The 20,285-nt window shown below is 37.3% G+C and overlaps 2 protein-coding genes across 4 annotated transcripts in view; both read right to left on the bottom strand.

Annotated features, from left to right (window-relative positions):
• PPP2R3A (protein phosphatase 2 regulatory subunit B''alpha) overlaps window positions 1–20,285 on the bottom strand; it is a 1,213,285-nt gene that overhangs the window by 180,405 nt on the left and 1,012,595 nt on the right. The gene's annotated exons all lie outside the window — the stretch shown is intronic.
• On the bottom strand, window positions 5,573–19,856 carry LOC147683437 (uncharacterized). Its single transcript, XM_086944845.1, has 2 exons — window positions 19,752–19,856; window positions 5,573–13,426 (listed from the first exon to the last, which is right to left on the bottom strand). The coding sequence occupies exon 2, from the start codon at window positions 13,385–13,387 to the stop codon at window positions 6,929–6,931; it is 6,459 nt and encodes a 2,152-aa protein (XP_086800971.1). The 5' UTR covers window positions 13,388–13,426; window positions 19,752–19,856; the 3' UTR covers window positions 5,573–6,928.

Raw genomic sequence — 20,285 nt, 5'->3', positions numbered from 1 at the left:
ATTAAGTGCGAGTAAGGGGACAGAAGCCCAGCAGAGCGGTAAGTAAAACCAGGGGATAAATAAAGAAAAGTAACCAAAATATGCTAAAGGTAGGTTAAAATATCAGAGCCCGCTGGCAGCGCGACCTGCGCTAGTGCAGCAATGATCAGAATGAGTAAAAGTGCGAGTCCGCCTTAAATAGGCGTCTCCCAGAACAACTCGAGCGTCGGGACGCTCCAAGATGGCGCCCGCGCAAGAACACACTCACCCCAAACTAAGATGGCGCCCACAGGTATCCAGCCCCGGGACCCGGACCCGCCGAATGGCGGTGTGTTTTCCTCAAATTAAGTGCGAGTAAGGGGACAGAAGCCCAGCAGAGCGGTAAGTAAAACCAGGGGATAAATAAAGAAAAGTAACCAAAATATGCTAAAGGTAGGTTAAAATATCAGAGCCCGCTGGCAGCGCGACCTGCGCTAGTGCAGCAATGATCAGAACGAGTAACAGTGCGAGTCCGCCTTAAATAGGCGTCTCCCAGAACAACTCGAGCGTCGGGACGCTCCAAGATGGCGCCCGCGCAAGAACACACTCACCCCAAACTAAGGTGGCGCCCCCCGGGACCCGGACCCGCCGAATGGCGGTGTGTTTTCCTCAAATTAAGTGCGAGTAAGGGGACAGAAGCCCAGCAGAGCGGTAAGTAAAACCAGGGGATAAATAAAGAAAAGTAACCAAAATATGCTAAAGGTATGTCATCACGAGATGGTAACAGTTTACTTAAAACTAAGCTTGTATTTTGGCTCAGTATGTGATCAAGGCAGGGGGCCTTGCCGAAACGTGTCATAGCCCGGATTTGAATAAATAAAAGAATGTACTGAAGCATGTGACTGCGGTGTTGTTTTCTGGCATAGCAAGCTGGTGTGCCGGAGTTGGTTGTGCGGGGGAGGAGCGGCGGCTGAGGTAAGGGGACCCACAGACAATGTCGGGGCAGGCGGGGGTCGGGGCAGGCGGGGGACGGGCGGGCGGGGGCCACGACTTCTGGACAATGTCGGGGCAGGCGGGTCAGGGAAGCCTGATTGCTCCCGGACAAGGTTGGGACGGGCTGCTAGTATATATATAACTGGCAATCAGCCAAACTCATCACTGAAACTGAATTTAAATATCTGAAGATTGAACACCCTGTCACCCCAATCTTGTATTTCATACCGAAAATACATAAGGACCCGACCATCCACCTGGAAGGCCAATTATTTCTGCACGGGGGGGCCTTCTGGAACACACCTCGATTTATATTGACTATTTTTTGCAAGGTTATGTTCAACAATTGGGGTCATATATGCGTGACACAGGGGACTTTCTGGTTAAGATCAAAGAAGTGCAAATTCAGGTAGGAGATTGGCTGATAGCACTGGATGTAACAGCACTATACACCAGTATCTCACATAGCGATGGTTTGGAGGCAATACGATACTACCTCTCCAGAAGGGAACCAGGCAATGAAAAACACACCAAGATGCTGCTAGATATGTTAAGTTTCTGTCTTACCAATAATGTTTTTTTGTTTAATCAACAATTGTACCGCCAAAAGCAGGGGGTAGCAATGGGGGCCAGCTTCTCTCCAAGCTACGCATGTTTGCACATGGGAGCTTGGGAGGAGCTGGTCCTTGGCTACGGGTATCAACACATCACCAGGAACAATCTAGTGGCTTGGTTCCGCTTTATAGGCGATTTGTTCGTCATATGGAGGGGAAGTTATGAAGAAGCCCTTAAATTTGTGGAGGAAATTAATGACAATCCCCTTAACCTCAGATTCACGGCGACTCTGAGCCAAGAGAAAGTCACATTTCTTGATGCCGAACTCTACATCAAGGGGGGTCGTTTGGAATCTAAGGTATTCAGAAAAAAGACAGCTGGTAACAGCATTCTTCATGCTGCGAGTGCCCATCCAGTACATCTTATCTCCAGTATCCCATATGGGGAGATGCTGCGTTTAAGACGTATATGCAGCAACCCCACAGATCTGGAGCAGGCGCAAAACGAAAGCAGAAACAGATTCCTTGAGAGAGGCTACTCCAGAAAAGTGATTGACCAAGCGATACAGAAATCCATGAATCTAAGCAGAGAGGAGCTCCTTATCAGGAAAGCAGACAGGGAGCCTGACATTAGACAAGACACATCTATACCTGGAAAGACAGAGCCTGAGTGTTTTAGGTTAATAAGGGGTTCACTAAGCAACATCACCAAATTAGAAAAATAGTGAACAAGCATTGGCCTATAGTGCTAAAAGACAATGTGATAGGCAGTAATCTGCCTAAGCAAATTTCATTAACCTTTAGCAGGGCCCCCTCTTTGAGGGATCACATTGTGTAAACTAATCCTGATCCCTTTGCTAAAACAGAGTGGTGGCAAAAAAACAAAGGTTTCTATAACTGCAAGGTTTGTAAAGCATGTACACATGGTGAAAACACCAAAACATTCAAGGATGGATTCACTGGGAAAAATCATATGATAACCCAAGTCTTAACATGTAAGACAGAATACGCCATTTATGTTTTACGCTGCCCATGTGGATTACAGTATGTGGGCAGCACGAGGAATGCTGTCCATAAACGCATTTTACAACATTTGCGAGCAATAACGAATGTGGACAGCACATACCCGGTGGCGCGCCTTTTCAGAGATCATCACCAGAGTAATAATAATGGTCTCAGATATTGGGTTATCGATGCGGTCATTAACAACAGAAGGGGTGGAGATAGGGAAACCAGGCTCAGGAAGCTAGAAACAAAGTATATTCTTCTGCTTAATACGAAGGTACCTTTTGGGCTTAACGTGACAGAAGACCTCCACACTTGCTTGCTCTGAGTAAGAATGTCAGGGTGGTGGGCTCTCCCCCCGTGAGTAATGTCCATGGCAGTCACCCGGCTGGGCGATTGCTGGGACAGACCTCGAGGGGGCTGCGAGCACACACCAATTAATACTGATTGATATGCTGCTATGGGAAAACCATTTATTTAGATCATTTTTAACACTGTGCACTGTTCCAACCAGGTTAGGAATCAATATGATGAAATACACTACAGAGGTCCTAACATTGGTTATTTTGTTATTTTGTTTTTTATTTAGGGCAGGGTTTTTGGGTCATCAAGACCCGTTTTATTTTTACTCACTCCTGTACACTAAACACTTAGACATGGCAACAATGGCACCCATATAATTGTGAATGCTACAAATTATATGTAAATTTTTTGAATTGTAATGTGATTTTGGAATCCTTTGTAATAATAGGATAATACAGTATTTACGGTCGAATTGTAACATTATGCAGTTGAGAACCTTTTTGAATCTCCTACCACTTTTACATTAGGTTGAGAAAAATATTTTATTTGCAAATATTTTCAAGATGGACCTAGGAATTGTGAAGTATGCATATTTGCACAGTATTGCTAGATTTGCACATTTTCTTAGATGATGCACTTTAAGCACGATTTTGCACTTTATAATGTTTGCACATAGCACTTTATATTTACCTCCATTTTAATCTTAGGTCCAAATCCAAACTTGCCAACATTTAGAGTTAACTGGTAGGCAAACCATGTATTTGTAAATAAGGTTCCTTTAAAACTGATTTGTTTATTTTAACTGTTTAGAGTACTATATATTTTTTACTTAAACAGTGACCACCCCTGTAGCCAATTATGAATTAGGACGCTCCATTTTTAGAATATAGGAAAACTGTAAACAAAGTATTTTACAATGATTGTCAAAAGAACTAATTACGGATTCTAATTAACATTGAAAACATTATTTTAGCGTATATTACATGATAATTTCTAAATGTATTTTACATCTTTTGAGAAAATGGTATTATTGTGGTTGGGTGCCTTGCCTAGTATGTCTTTTATGTTTATACACATATTTGCACAGGTGATTTCAGTTAATCACACACTAGCACTTTAAAAGGTGTACCTTGCATTGCAATCGCTGTCATGTGATCAAGGCTCCGCTGAGCCGAAACGTCTGTGACTCTTTCTGCGAAATAAATCTGTAAAGTACCTCAAGGTCCGTGTCCGGTGTCTACTTGCTGGCTGAGGAAGCAGCGCGAGCTTGTGTGGGAACGGAGTTCAGGATATATATATATATTCACTGAAAAAACCATAGGTTTCACACCAGTTATAGTTAGGAATTAGCATTTAAAAAACCTTACAAATTCACTGAAAAAACCATAGGTTTCACACCAGTTATAGTTAGCTGGAAATTTTACTGATATAAAACCATTGAAATTCCCACGTTATAGTTAGTCGGACTCACTATAACTTGCGCGTACAATGCACTGCTGATGACGTCACATATTACATCACTCATGACATGGTCAGTGACATCACTCATGACATCACTGATGACACCATCCAGTGAATGTGTGTCTTTCTGAAAAATAACTTTGTTTTATATATGTATTTGTAAAGGTCGATGGAAGAATAAATGTTTAAATACGTGTGTAAATGGATGTTTTTTTAAAAAAAAATTGGTTGGGTAACTGGCTTATTACGTGTATCTTAGTGAATACATATATTAGCGAGTATTGTTTAAATATTTAAATGTTTGTATCAGTGTTTCTCTTTGTGTATAAGTGGCTGCAGGGGTTGGTGACTGACTCACTGTTTGTATGTGTTTTGAAGACAGCATATGTGCAGGACTGTATGGGTGGATGAGTGTGTATATGTGTGTGTTAGTGAGTGAATGACTGTCTCACTAGTGTCTTCATTAGTAACGACATATGTTTTAATCTAGTATATGTGAGTATTGATGTATATAAGTGAGTATAGTATATATAGTGAGAGATTGTAGAAGTTCCTGTTTAAATAAGTATGTGTTTCTATAAGTGATTGTTTAGGAGAGTAAGTATGGGTAAGTTTCCTTAGAAGTAAGGTGGTAGTGAGTGTATAAATGTATATGCAAATAAATGGATGTTCAATAGTTTATTTGCATGTGTGAGTATGTGTGTGAGTAACTTTTGGATGACTGCTGATGTGTAACAGGATGTATAGGTGTATCACTACATATGATGAGTGAGTATATATGAGTGACTATATAGAACTGTTGGTGAATGAGTGGATGTGTATATAGATGGTGGAATTACTGAATTGGTTGTTGTTACTGGTTTGGGTATCTCCATTTTTTCGAAAATGTTTGTTTCTATTTTTGAATATGTGTTTCAAGCGTTACATTACACTGAAATTAGGTCTGTCACTCTGTCACAAGGATGGTGTCATCAGTGATGTCATGAGTGATGTCACTGACCATGTCATGAGTGATGTAATATGTGACGTCATCAGCAGTGCATTGTACGCGCAAGTTATAGTGAGTCCGACTAACTATAACGTGGGAATTTCAATGGTTTTATATCAGTAAAATTTCCAGCTAACTATAACTGGTGTGAAACCTATGGTTTTTTCAGTGAATTTGTAAGGTTTTTTAAATGCTAATTCCTAACTATAACTGGTGTGAAACCTATGGTTTTTTCAGTGAATTTCATAGGTTTTTTTAATGCTAATTCCTAACTATAACTGGTGTGTAACCTATGGTTTTTTCAGTGAATTTCATAGGTTTTTTTAATGCTAATTCCTAACTTTTTATACAGACTCATACCTATGTGTTTTTTAGTGAATTGCTAAAGTATGTTTTTGTAAAAATGAACACTATAATGTATATTGAGATAATATTTTTAATTTAAAATATTTTTTTTTTATATTTCACTTTGGTGCGCTTTCGGTGCGCGCACCGGTGCGCGTACCGTCAGCGCACTAACAAAAAAAAAGAAAAAAAAAATGAAGGAGGGACTGTGTAATAGATAGTAAGACAGATAAAAAGTGTAAAAGGAAGTAACTGAGAAAAGAAAAATGAATAAGGGAGCAAAAGAAAGAAGAAATAGGAAGAACACTAAAGTAGAGGTTAAGGGAGAATATAAATGGATATTGAAAGTAAAAAGAAGGACAGTTAAGTATGAGAATGACAGGTAGTGACGGAATCAGAGGAAAAGAATAGCAGCGATTGAGGGAAAGTAAATATCAGTGAATATAAGTAAAGAGGGGTGAAAGAGGGTACATATAAGTGAATAAGGGCAACACATGGGGAGTAATAGAGAGAAAGAAGAGAGAGAGTAAAAGAAAGACAAAAGGAAGAACTAACTGAACTACAGTACAATGAGTGTGAAAGAAAAAAAAAATGGAGAAAGAGAAAGAGGGTTAGGAAACTAAAGCAGTGGTACTAAGAGAATATAAAAAAGATAAAAAGTGGTGGAAGGAACTGAGGAAATGCAGATAGTTCCTATTAGATTAAGAAGTTGTGAATGAAGTACAGTAAAGAAACAGCAATGAAAAAAGAGTGTAAATTAGTAAAGAGAGGTAAATAAGGGTGAAAAAGAAAATGAGTGCATAACAATGTGAACACAATATAAATTACATAATGCAAACTACACAATAACTTCTACAATATGTTACATTATTTATTTTTGCTGTTCTCAGAATATATTGAATTCCACTTAAATTAGTGAGTTCAAAGTCTTCATCATATAACAGCGGGAAAAAAAAAACACAATCTAAAAGATTGTGTTTAAAAAAACCCATTCAAACATACATCTCATATATGTACACTAATCTTTGATTCACTTACTTTTCCATGAGGCCAAGTAGAAGATAGTGAAGGTCCTTTTGGTAGAAAAAAAGTCTGCTGTTCCTTATGAGTTCCATTTCATCGACTTCCTATGAAAAAAGATCTAAAAACATCATACCATACACAATCCTCACGGCCAATTTGTGTCTGATATATCGGTATTTTTTACTTTGAGATCCACTTAAAGTATCTACATGAGATAAATAATTTCAAATATTAGATTAACTAACTAACTAACTAACTTTTATTAACTATTCCCGTCTTCAAAGGCCAATTCCCTTTACTAAAACTTTGGTTTTAAAAACACTAGATAAGAATTTGTAGAGTCATAAGGCAAACGTTGTTTATAAGTTAAATGAGAATCATTGCAGTAACTCCATCCATTTTCAGATTTTAAGTAGCATGTATAATGTCCTGAGGTGGTCGAAGGTCCATCATGATAAATAATAGCTTCAGTTGTAAAGGTCCTTCCAGAAATTGATAACTGAGAAGCCACAAAATTTTTGATAGAAGTTGTCAATTTAGTTCCATCAGGTCTACATCGTTGGAAAACTAAAATGATATACTGCCCATACCTTTGTATAAATAATGTGGACAGCATTGTACAGTTACATTGGGTACACACCATATTATGATCTGCTGCTTTAACTAGATTTTTAAAAGACACTGATTTACAGTCTGGTAAAGTCAAATATATAAATCTTTCAGTGTCTATTGTAGTAGTACTTGATAAACTACAATTGTGGCAGTCATGCTGCCATTGATAAGAAAGACTGAAAAGATTATCTACATCTACACCTTCATCTTCCAAAACACCAAACATATACATTAAAAATTCCTGACAATCCTGCTGAATGTTCTGTGAAAATTTATCTTGACCAGAACAGAAATCTAAAATATTTCGAATTTCTGTTACACTTTCTATTTGTGCTGTAACACTGCTACATTTCTGAAACACAGAATTCAATAAACCACACAATCTTTGATCCCGATTTTCAACAATCTGTTCTTGTAAACTTTTAAGAAAAAAAACAACATTAACCACTACATTAGCATAGCAGTTGACACCAGAACTGTTTTCAAACTGAAATCCAACAACATTTTCTCCACAATTCTTTTTCTTCCTGTTTTCAATTACAGTTTTCTCTACTTTTTGTCTTTTTGCAACTACCTCACTACAATTATCCTCATTTCTTCTTTTTCGGCCTACCACACGTTTTTCAAACAGAGGATATTGAGGCAAATGTGGAGCATACTCTCTTCTTAACCTATTGTATTCTTTAACACAATCTAGATCGGCAGAAATATTTGTCTCATCACATGCAATCAAATACAATCCTGATAAAGTTCTGACTCGAGATAATGCCACATATGCCATACCCTCTTTAAACACAGATCTTCCAATGTTCACCAATGCACTATCTACACTTAAACCTTGAGATTTATGAATTGTCACTGCATACGCCAAACAAACAGGAAACTGTTTTCGGCGAACATATAAGTCTTTTACAAGTAAAAATCTAGCAGAACAACGACTTATTTGTTGTACTTGTTCAATGCCATCAAATTTTATTTTTAAAAATTCAATTCCATCTCTATTTCTGTAATTCACAAAATCAACAACATAACCCATTGCTCCATTTACCAGACCGCTTTCAACATTTAAATTCCTTCTCAAAATGATACGACAATTTAAACACACATTCAGAGTCTTTTCAAAACCAGCTGTTTTTGAAATACTTTTCTCCAATGAATGCAATTTAATTTTCAAATTTTCTGACAAAACAATTGTTGCACCCATATGCTCTATTTTATCTATTGCTTCTAGTTTCACAATCTCTTCATTTTCTAAGTCTAACATTTTTTGGTTGAAGATGGAACATTCTTGCAGAGTTGGCATCAAACATATCCCAGATTTCTTCTCAGTCATTTTTTTAAAAATATTCTCTGGAAGAATGTTTTCATTTGGATACAAATTTGAAATTAATCGACTATGCAAAGCTTTTTTCCCTTTCTCAGTCATTTTTCCAATTCTTACATCTTGTAGAATATTTTTATAATCTTCATCCTTGGCCTGTCGCATATTTTGAAGCAGTTCAGCATATTTAAAATTTAGCCATATATTAACATTTCCAATGCTTCCAAGGGACTTCCTGGTATCTTCATGCGTGAGCATTTTAAACACTGGTTGTCCTTTTACTGGAGTCAACTGCAATAGATCTCCAAAAACAATAATGTGTTTTCCTCCAAATAACACATCATAGTCTGTTTTAAGAATTTCTTGCATTCTCAAATGCACAAAAGCAAGCATTAGATTTGAGACCATGCTTACTTCATCTATGATAAGAAGTTTCATTTTCTTCAAGACTCTTGAAACTTCAGAACACGCATCTCCAGATAGCTTGTTGTAATGCAATTTATTATCATGTTCAACTGGCAGCATCAATAAACGATGTAGAGTAATCCCTTTAATGTTATGTGCTGCCAGACCAGTTGGAGCAGTTACAACACAAGACAGTGGTGAATCAGTCCTTTTCTGCAGATAACTTGCAACGGCTTTAATTAGAAAACTTTTTCCTGTCCCCGCTTCTCCACTTACATACAGTCGGACAGGGTCAAATAATATACATGAGCACTCTTTTTTCTCATGTCTGAATCCATGTTCAATCTGCTCTGTGACTTCATCATATATCTTTTTCTGCTCAATGTTTAGTTGCGTTACCAAATCTTCTAAGTTAACTCCATCCTCTTGAGCTTGTTCCATAGCTCTTTCCACCTCATCCATGGCAGTGGCAGCTTCATTTTGGATAATTGGTCCTCCTAGTGGATCCTGGCTCAATGAAGTAGAACTCTGACTATCTTGAGAACTGTTTCTAGCTATCTCTTCAGCAATTGTGGTTTCTTGCTCCATTTCTTCATTCAACATTTGCAGATAATTTAGAAAAATAGGACATTCTATGGTATCCTTAGTTGCATTAAAAGAGTCTTCATAACAGAGAAAATCTCCAAGTAGTTCCTCTTCTGTACGCCATGGCTTAAAGAGTTGCAAAAGAGCTAAGTAGTAAAATTCTCTTTTGTCTGGAACTTCACAACTCAATTTTCGATGATTAATCAAATGGCCTTTTTTCTGCTTCACTAGACATCCTTCATAGCCAATGAGTGCATATTTTCCATTATTGATATCTTCTGTGATGTTCCTCTTATAACTGTAGTTTTGAAGAACTTCATACAAACATGTGTTCTCAAGGTGAGTACTTCTATTTGGATAGTATGTATCCAACATATTTGTCTTCAAAATATCTGTACTGTTTGGTTCTTTTTCCGCCAAATATTCAATTTCTTGTACAGATTTCAAAACTCGGTTTCGTGTGGCAGCAAGACCAAGACTCACCCAAATGATTGTTCTTGATTTGGCATAGAGACTTGCTGATGATAACCGATCAGAACATTCATATGCTCCAATTTCTCGATGCGACAACATCTTCAGACTGAAACTGTATAATTTCTTGCTTAGACTCTTTTCATGTGAAATGTCCTCCCACATTTCCTTCAGTTCTGTCTTTTCTTTTTTGGTGATGTAAGATGTCACATATCGAGCCACAGCAATAGAGTTGTCAGCAACGAACTGAATATCCATGTTAGCATTCCACATGGACAAAATCACTGGGTTGTAATCGTTGATGTACTTAGATTCTTCATTTCTTTTCAAATTATATGTGTTTTTGGGAGATTTTCTCGTCACAGTATGTCGTAGAGATGACATCAAATTATTTACTCTTCCCTTAGAAATCACTGGTCGAGGAAATGCAAAACGACATTTCGTGTAGTACTTTTCCTTGTTTTTAAATTTTCGACGACAGTACTTTCCACAACGATGAGATTGAAAACGTAAAACTTGTTGCCTTAAATTGTTTTCTTCAGTAGATTTTGGAACAGCACATGTTGAATACTCTTCAATGAAACTCATCACTGTTTCATCTGAATCTGTTCCAAATTTGGGTGCATCTTTAATCCACAACAACATATGTATATGAGGAGCACCTCTCGCTTGATATTCCTTCCTCCAAAAGAAATCCAAAACCTCTCCAAGGGGAGGATTTTTTTTGTTGGTAATAAAAGACATCATAGCTTCAAATCTATGATTAAAATATCTGCAAACATTCACTGGATCTAAAGAACACAGTTCTCCTGGTGTTTTCAATTCTATATTTGGTATGTTTTCATTTGCCTCTCGTAGAAATTGAAGTAAATCGTCCCATGCATACTCAGCACAGCTAAGAGTGAGGAACCATGTAGGAGTTCCTAAGTTTCTTAGCATACATTTCAATTCTCCATGACGACGAAACCAATACTCATTGGTTCCACGTTGACATGCCATGAGATTGATTAGCTGAGATTCCAAAATACTGTCTTGCAGATTAACTTTCTCCATAAAGTCCCTTGCACATACATTTTGCAAATGAGGTCCACTTTTTAATATATGATTAACTGCATAAGAAAGCCCAGACAAATCACTTTCAAACAGTAGATGAAATAAATATGGAATGCATTGACGAAACCTTGGATCTTCTGCATATAATCTTAGAGTCCGGTATTCAGCTGCAGGAATTTGAACTGGTCGATCATCATATCGTCCACCACAACCTGTTGGAAATAATTGTGGAAAACAACGAGCTTCCAAACTTTCTTCCCATACACTAATGGGACTTCCTTTTGCTGCCTTCATTTGAAACAAGTCAATTGCATTTCCCATTACTTCTTTGGAATGCAAAGGATGAACAGTATAATGTTCATATATTTCTTCAGTTCTAGACACATCAACTTTTTCAATTTGACCAACTGAAGAATCACTATCTTCTTCTGTAGCTGTTTCCTCAACTCCAACACTTACATGTTTGTAGTACTCATTGTTTTTAACTAAATACAACGTTGCCTTCTTGACTTTTTTAACATCCACTAAATCTTGCCAAATTTTCTTACTCTTTGTTGGAACCCCATTAACTAGAATAACTAAAGGATCTTCTTCTACTCTTTCTACACCAATTGTATTAATATTTTTCTTTACATCTAGAGGCAAATAAACAACTCTTCCCTTTAATCCTCTCAGTAAATCTGATGGAGGCAATTTCCCTGTCTTAGGCTCCATGCGTACAATAGCCTGAAAAGGATGGACACATTGAATCAAAATAGATTCATAAGTATTTAGATCCATCAATTCAGAAGGAATATCTATCAACTGAAGATTATTATAAACTGCTCTTGCAGGCATTCTATTTTCATTTAATTTTTTCAAACAATAAGTGCAAATACGCTGATCCAAACTCAAATCAAAAGAATTCTCCACCAACAAATAACTTACAAAATCCTCCCATTCACTATTATTTTCCAATTCACTTTTTGCATATAAATCAACTAACCTAGTCTGAATTTTATAATGAGTCCGTCGACAACACACACAAGTTACATTAGGCCTCTCACTTGATTTCACCTTAAACTTGATAATTTCCTCATCAAACTTTTCAATACTTGAAATTTGTCCATTATCTTCTGCATTGCCATCCATTACTATATCTATTTCTACACTGTCCTCTTTGTTCCCAAAATAACAAAACTCAATTTCTTCACAAATAGTCTTCACATCCACTTCAGATCCATGCAAAAGAGCACTATTTAACTGTTTAAGCTTAAGTGCAGGACTTTTTGCATAATACAACTTCCTCACTAATTTCCTTACGTTATTATGATGCACTGCTAACATCCTAAAATGATGAAAAACACTCCGACAAACTTTTCTAGAAAGACATGCTAGTGAATGCCCTTGCAAACCTGTGCTTTCTCTCACTCTGCAAGGATCTAACTCTTGCAGGATCTTCATTTTTTGTTTGAGACTTTTTTTACTATATGTACGTAAGAAATTTCGAAGCAAATCAATTGATTCCTGTCGCACACTACAAATACTACTGCATTTCCATGTGTACACTGGACCCTTAGTACGTCTCCCTAAAACTTCATCAGCTAACACCTCTTCTGCATCTCTAGGTACAAGTTTCTCTTTTTCCATCACACAACTATCTTTCACCTCATAGGCACGACCACTGGTGTCAACCGCATGCACCAAATCATTTTCCTGAAAGTAACTCTCCTCATTAAAAAAAGGCTCAGAACTTGAACTATGCATCCATTCACCAGAAAATACTTCACAAAAATTACTCCGATTAATAATTCTTTTCCATCTACTGTTCGATTTGAAAACATCCATTGCCTTATTAAGTATCCTAATTCTATTGATTATTAAAATAAATAATTTTTTCTTAACTTCAAAAGCCTGATCAACAATCTTTTCTACACTTTTCTTTTTCTTGTAAAAAGCAGCTTTTAGTTTACTTTTCTTTTCATTTTTTAGCAAATTTAAAACTACCCTATTGCGAAACATTCGCCTACGAATGTCCCTAAAAACATTTACCCTTCTATTGCTAACCATTCTCTTCTCTCCTGGTCCAATGGAAACATTTTTTGTGGGCTTCTCTTTCCTTTTTAGATTTGTTGACTTTTTCTGTATATTCACATTAGCAATTTCATTTTTTTTCCTACGACATATGTTACGAAGAAAAGACTTAATTGGCTTACCAGAAGCTTTTCTGGTGTTTTTTGAAGTAGTTGTTGAAGAGGATTCCATAAACTCTGTTGTTGATGTTCTCCTTTTCCGTATGGTATTTTTGATTTTTCTTTGCCTTGAAGGCATTTTTGCTTGCTTTTCAGAAGTTGATTTGAATCTGTTGTTCTGTTAAAAAAACACATGAAAGACCACTATTAGCAAACAACAAAGTAATGTTAAAAAGCAAACAATATAAACAATAAATTGCAACATATTTAAGTTTATACAATAGCAACTCATGGCTTTATTTTTAAAGGCCTTGCGCCACCAGTGCGTCACTTATTACCCATGTTTAAAGTCAAGCATCAGCTGCACATGGCATTCATAAATAAGGGCCAAATGCAAATACCAATCAATTGCACCCAAAAATCGATTTTTCAATAACATGTAAGAAACACTGCGCAAAACCTAAGTACAACCACTCAATATCATCAAACAAAGTCAGGGTCTGATTTATAAAGGCCTTGCGCCACCAGTGCGTCACTTATTACCCATGTTTAAAGTCTTGCATCGGCTGCACATGGCAATCATAAATAAGGGCCAAATACATATACCAATCAATTGCACCCAAAAATCGATTTTTGAATAACATGTAAGAAACACTGTGCAGAACCTATGTACAACCAATCAATATCATCAAACAAAGTCAGGGCCTTATTTATGAAAGCCTTGCGCCACCAGTGTGTCACTTATTACCCATGTTTAAAGTCATGCATCAGTTGCACATGGCAATCATAAATAAGGGCCAAATACATATACCAATCAATTGCACCCCAAAATCGATTTTTCAATAACATGTAAGAAACACTGCGCAAAACCTAAGTACAACCACTCAATATCATCAAACAAAGTCAGGGCCTTATTTATGAAAGCCTTGCGCCACCAGTGCGTCACGTATTACCCATGTTGAAAGTCATGCATCGGCTGCACATGGCAATCATAAATAAGGGCCAAATACATATACCAATCAATTGCACCCAAAAATCGATTTTTGAATAGCATGTAAGAAACACTGCGCAAAACCTAAGTACAACCACTCAATATCATCAAACAAAGTCAGGGCCTTATTTATGAAAGCCTTGCGCCACCAGTGCGTCACGTATTACCCATGTTGAAAGTCATGCATCGGCTGCACATGGCAATCATAAATAAGGGCCAAATACATATACCAATCAATTGCACCCAAAAATCAATTTTTGAATAACATGTAAGAAACACTGCGCAGAACCTATGTACAACCAATCAATATCATCAAACAAAGTCAGGGCCTTATTTATGAAAGCCTTGCGCCACCAGTGCGTCACGTATTACCCATGTTTAAAGTCATGCATCGGCTGCACATGGCAATCATAAATAAGGGCCAAATACATATACCAATCAATTGCACCCAAAAATAGATTTTTGAATAGCATGTAAGAAACACTGCGCAAAACCTAAGTACAACCACTCAATATCATCAAACAAAGTCAGGGCCTTATTTATGAAAGCCTTGCGCCACCAGTGCGTCACGTATTACCCATGTTGAAAGTCATGCATCGGCTGCACATGGCAATCATAAATAAGGGCCAAATACATATACCAATCAATTGCACCCAAAAATCAATTTTTGAATAACATGTAAGAAACACTGCGCAGAACCTATGTACAACCAATCAATATCATCAAACAAAGTCAGGGCCTTATTTATGAAAGCCTTGCGCCACCAGTGCGTCACTTATTACCCATGTTTAAAGTCATGCATCAGCTGCACATGGCAATCATAAATAAGGGCCAAATACATATACCAATCAATTGCACCCAAAAATCGATTTTTGAATAACATGTAAGAAACACGGCGCAGAACCTAAGTACAACCAATCAATATCATCAAACAAAGTCAGGGCCTTATTTATGAAAGCCTTGCGCCACCAGTGCGTCACTTATTACCCATGTTTAAAGTCATGCATCAGCTGCACATGGCAATCATAAATAAGTGCCAAATACATATACCAATCAATTGCACCCAAAAATCGATTTTTGAATAACATGTAAGGAACACTGCACAGAACCTAAGTACAACCACTCAATATCATCAAACAAAGTCAGGCCTTATTTATGAAAGCCTTGCGCCACCAGTGCGTCACTTATTACCCATGTTTAAAGTCATGCATCAGTTGCACATGGCAATCATAAATTAGGGCAAAATACATATACTAATCAATTGCACCCAAAAATCAATTTTACAATAACATGTAAGAAACACGGCGCAGAACCTAAGTACAACCAATCAATATCATCAAACAAAGTCAGGGCCTTATTTATGAAAGCCTTGCGCCACCACTGCGTCACGTATTACCCATGTTGAAAGTCATGCATCGGCTGCACATGGCAATCATAAATAAGGGCCAAATACATATACCAATCAATTGCACCCAAAAATCGATTTTTGAATAACATGTAAGGAACACTGCACAGAACCTAAGTACAACCACTCAATATCATCAAACAAAGTCAGGGCCTTATTTATGAAAGCCTTGCGCCACCAGTGCGTCACTTATTACCCATGTTTAAAGTCATGCATCAGCTGCACATGGCAATCATAAATAAGTGCCAAATACATATACCAATCAATTGCACCCAAAAATCGATTTTTGAATAACATGTAAGGAACACTGCACAGAACCTAAGTACAACCACTCAATATCATCAAACAAAGTCAGGCCTTATTTATGAAAGCCTTGCGCCACCAGTGCGTCACTTATTACCCATGTTTAAAGTCATGCATCAGTTGCACATGGCAATCATAAATTAGGGCAAAATACATATACTAATCAATTGCACCCAAAAATCAATTTTACAATAACATGTAAGAAACACGGCGCAGAACCTAAGTACAACCAATCAATATCATCAAACAAAGTCAGGGCCTTATTTATGAAAGCCTTGCGCCACCAGTGCGTCACGTATTACCCATGTTGAAAGTCATGCATCGGCTGCACATGGCAATCATAAATAAGGGCCAAATACATATACCAATCAATTGCACCCAAAAATCGATTTTTGAATAACATGTAAGGAACACTGCACAGAACCTAAGTACAACCACTCAATATCATCAAACAAAGTCAGGGCCTTATTTATGAAAGCCTTGCGCCACCAGTGCGTCACTTATTACCCATGTTTAAAGTCATGCATCAGCTGCACATGGCATTCATAAATAAGGGCCAAATACATATACCAATCAATTGCACCCAAAAATCGATTTTTCAATAACATGTAAGAAGCACTGTGCAGAACCTATGTACAACCAATCAATATCATCAAACAAAGTCAGAGCCTTATTTATGAAAGCCTTGCGCCACCAGTGCGTCACTTATTACCCATGTTTAAAGTCATGCATCAGCTGCACATGGCAATCATAAATAAGGGCCAAATACATATACCAATCAATTGCACCCAAAAATCGATTTTTGAATAACATGTAAGGAACACTGCACAGAACCTAAGTACAACCACTCAATATCATCAAACAAAGTCAGGCCTTATTTATGAAAGCCTTGCGCCACCAGTGCGTCACTTATTACCCATGTTTAAAGTCATGCATCAGTTGCACATGGCAATCATAAATTAGGGCAAAATACATATACTAATCAATTGCACCCAAAAATCGATTTTTCAATAACATGTAAGAAACACGGCGCAGAACCTAAGTACAACCAATCAATATCATCAAACAAAGTCAGGGCCTTATTTATGAAAGCCTTGCGCCACCAGTGCGTCACTTATTACCCATGTTTAAAGTCATGCATCAGCTGCACATGGCATTCATAAATAAGGGCCAAATACATATACCAATCAATTGCACCCAAAAATCGATTTTTGTTTAACATGTAAGAAGCACTGTGCAGAACCTATGTACAACCAATCAATATCATCAAACAAAGTCAGAGCCTTATTTATGAAAGCCTTGCACCACCAGTGCGTCACTTATTACCCATGTTTAAAGTCATGCATCAGCTGCACATGGCAATCATAAATAAGGGCCAAATACATATACCAATCAATTGCACCCAAAAATCGATTTTTGAATAACATGTAAGGAACACTGCACAGAACCTAAGTACAACCACTCAATATCATCAAACAAAGTCAGGCCTTATTTATGAAAGCCTTGCGCCACCAGTGCGTCACTTATTACCCATGTTTAAAGTCATGCATCAGTTGCACATGGCAATCATAAATTAGGGCAAAATACATATACTAATCAATTGCACCCAAAAATCGATTTTTCAATAACATGTAAGAAACACGGCGCAGAACCTAAGTACAACCAATCAATATCATCAAACAAAGTCAGGGCCTTATTTATGAAAGCCTTGCGCCACCAGTGCGTCACTTATTACCCATGTTTAAAGTCATGCATCAGCTGCACATGGCAATCATAAATAAGTGCCAAATACATATACCAATCAATTGCACCCAAAAATCGATTTTTGAATAACATGTAAGGAACACTGCACAGAACCTAAGTACAACCACTCAATATCATCAAACAAAGTCAGGGCCTTATTTATGAAAGCCTTGCGCCACCAGTGCGTCACTTATTACCCATGTTTAAAGTCATGCATCAGCTGCACATGGCATTCATAAATAAGGGCCAAATACATATACCAATCAATTGCACCCAAAAATCGATTTTTCAATAACATGTAAGAAGCACTGTGCAGAACCTATGTACAACCAATCAATATCATCAAACAAAGTCAGAGCCTTATTTATGAAAGCCTTGCGCCACCAGTGCGTCACTTATTACCCATGTTTAAAGTCATGCATCAGCTGCACATGGCAATCATAAATAAGGGCCAAATACATATACCAATCAATTGCACCCAAAAATCGATTTTTGAATAACATGTAAGGAACACTGCACAGAACCTAAGTACAACCACTCAATATCATCAAACAAAGTCAGGCCTTATTTATGAAAGCCTTGCGCCACCAGTGCGTCACTTATTACCCATGTTTAAAGTCATGCATCAGTTGCACATGGCAATCATAAATTAGGGCAAAATACATATACTAATCAATTGCACCCAAAAATCGATTTTTCAATAACATGTAAGAAACACGGCGCAGAACCTAAGTACAACCAATCAATATCATCAAACAAAGTCAGGGCCTTATTTATGAAAGCCTTGCGCCACCAGTGCGTCACTTATTACCCATGTTTAAAGTCATGCATCAGCTGCACATGGCATTCATAAATAAGGGCCAAATACATATACCAATCAATTGCACCCAAAAATCGATTTTTGTTTAACATGTAAGAAGCACTGTGCAGAACCTATGTACAACCAATCAATATCATCAAACAAAGTCAGAGCCTTATTTATGAAAGCCTTGCACCACCAGTGCGTCACTTATTACCCATGTTTAAAGTCATGCATCAGCTGCACATGGCAATCATAAATAAGGGCCAAATACATATACCAATCAATTGCACCCAAAAATCGATTTTTGAATAACATGTAAGGAACACTGCACAGAACCTAAGTACAACCACTCAATATCATCAAACAAAGTCAGGCCTTATTTATGAAAGCCTTGCGCCACCAGTGCGTCACTTATTACCCATGTTTAAAGTCATGCATCAGTTGCACATGGCAATCATAAATTAGGGCAAAATACATATACTAATCAATTGCACCCAAAAATCGATTTTTCAATAACATGTAAGAAACACGGCGCAGAACCTAAGTACAACCAATCAATATCATCAAACAAAGTCAGGGCCTTATTTATGAAAGCCTTGCGCCACCAGTGCGTCACTTATTACCCATGTTTAAAGTCATGCATCAGCTGCACATGGCATTCATAAATAAGGGCCAAATACATATACCAATCAATTGCACCCAAAAATCGATTTTTGAATAACATGTAAGGAACACTGCACAGAACCTAAGTACAACCACTCAATATCATCAAACAAAGTCAGGGCCTTATTTATGAAAGCCTTGCGCCACCAGTGCGTCACTTATTACCCATGTTTAAAGTCATGCATCAGCTGCACATGGCATTCATAAATAAGGGCCAAATACATATACCAATCAATTGCACCCAAAAATCGATTTTTCAATAACATGTAAGAAACACTGCACAGAACCTAACTACAACCACTCAATATCATCAAACAAAGTCAGGGCCTCATTTATAAAAGCCTGGCGCCACCAGTGCATCACTTATTACCCATGTTTAAAGTCATGCATCAACTGCACATGGCAATCATAAAAAAGGCCAAATAAAAATACCATTCATTTGCACCCAAAATCGATTTTTAAATAACATGTAAAAAACACTGCGCAGGACTTATATACTAACATACAATTTCACTTCTAAAACATAACTATCTGCTTCCAAATATTCTCCATAGAGAAAATAAATCTCTATCTAAATTAAATGAATCATTACTTACCTTTAGAAATGCTTTTGGAGATTGAAAACAGTGTCAGACACACACACCAATTTTTCTTTAGCAGAGGAAAAGGTGTGCTCTCAATACACTGAAACCAAGACTGGCATAGAAAATCTCTATCTTTGTACACATATGCCTTAATTCAACCAATGAAAACTCTTCCCTCACTATTTTCAAACCAACACCCATCCCCCTCTCAAACCTTTCTATCTGTTACCATAGCAACTCCCTCCTAACTGAACTCTAAGGTTCAAAAGTTTATCTTACAATGTTGCAAATTAACTCAGCAAGGATGTTTGACCTGTCAATACAGCAGCCTATACAGGGTATTTTTGCTTTTGGTGACTTTTTTTAAACCATTCAAATTGCTTCTTTCACACAACATAACCATACACCCTAACTTTCAGTTTTCAACTATCTGAATCCACCAATCATTGCTAGTGATTCAAGAGCACAGAAACTCCACAATTATTTTTTTGTGAACTCCTACTGTTCCAACTGCCATTTCATTCCCACACTTCATCTGACTGGACC

Source organism: Lissotriton vulgaris, chromosome 11 (genome assembly GCF_964263255.1).
Source record: "Lissotriton vulgaris chromosome 11, aLisVul1.2, whole genome shotgun sequence".
In the NCBI taxonomy this organism is placed as follows: domain Eukaryota; kingdom Metazoa; phylum Chordata; class Amphibia; order Caudata; family Salamandridae; genus Lissotriton; species Lissotriton vulgaris.
This window is presented reverse-complemented; position numbering and strand designations above follow the sequence as displayed.

What these genes read in the sequence shown, in the direction of transcription:
- LOC147683437 (XM_086944845.1), bottom strand. Translation starts at nt 13,387, where the DNA reads ATGCCTTCAAGGCAAAGAAAAATCAAAAATACCATACGGAAAAGGAGA.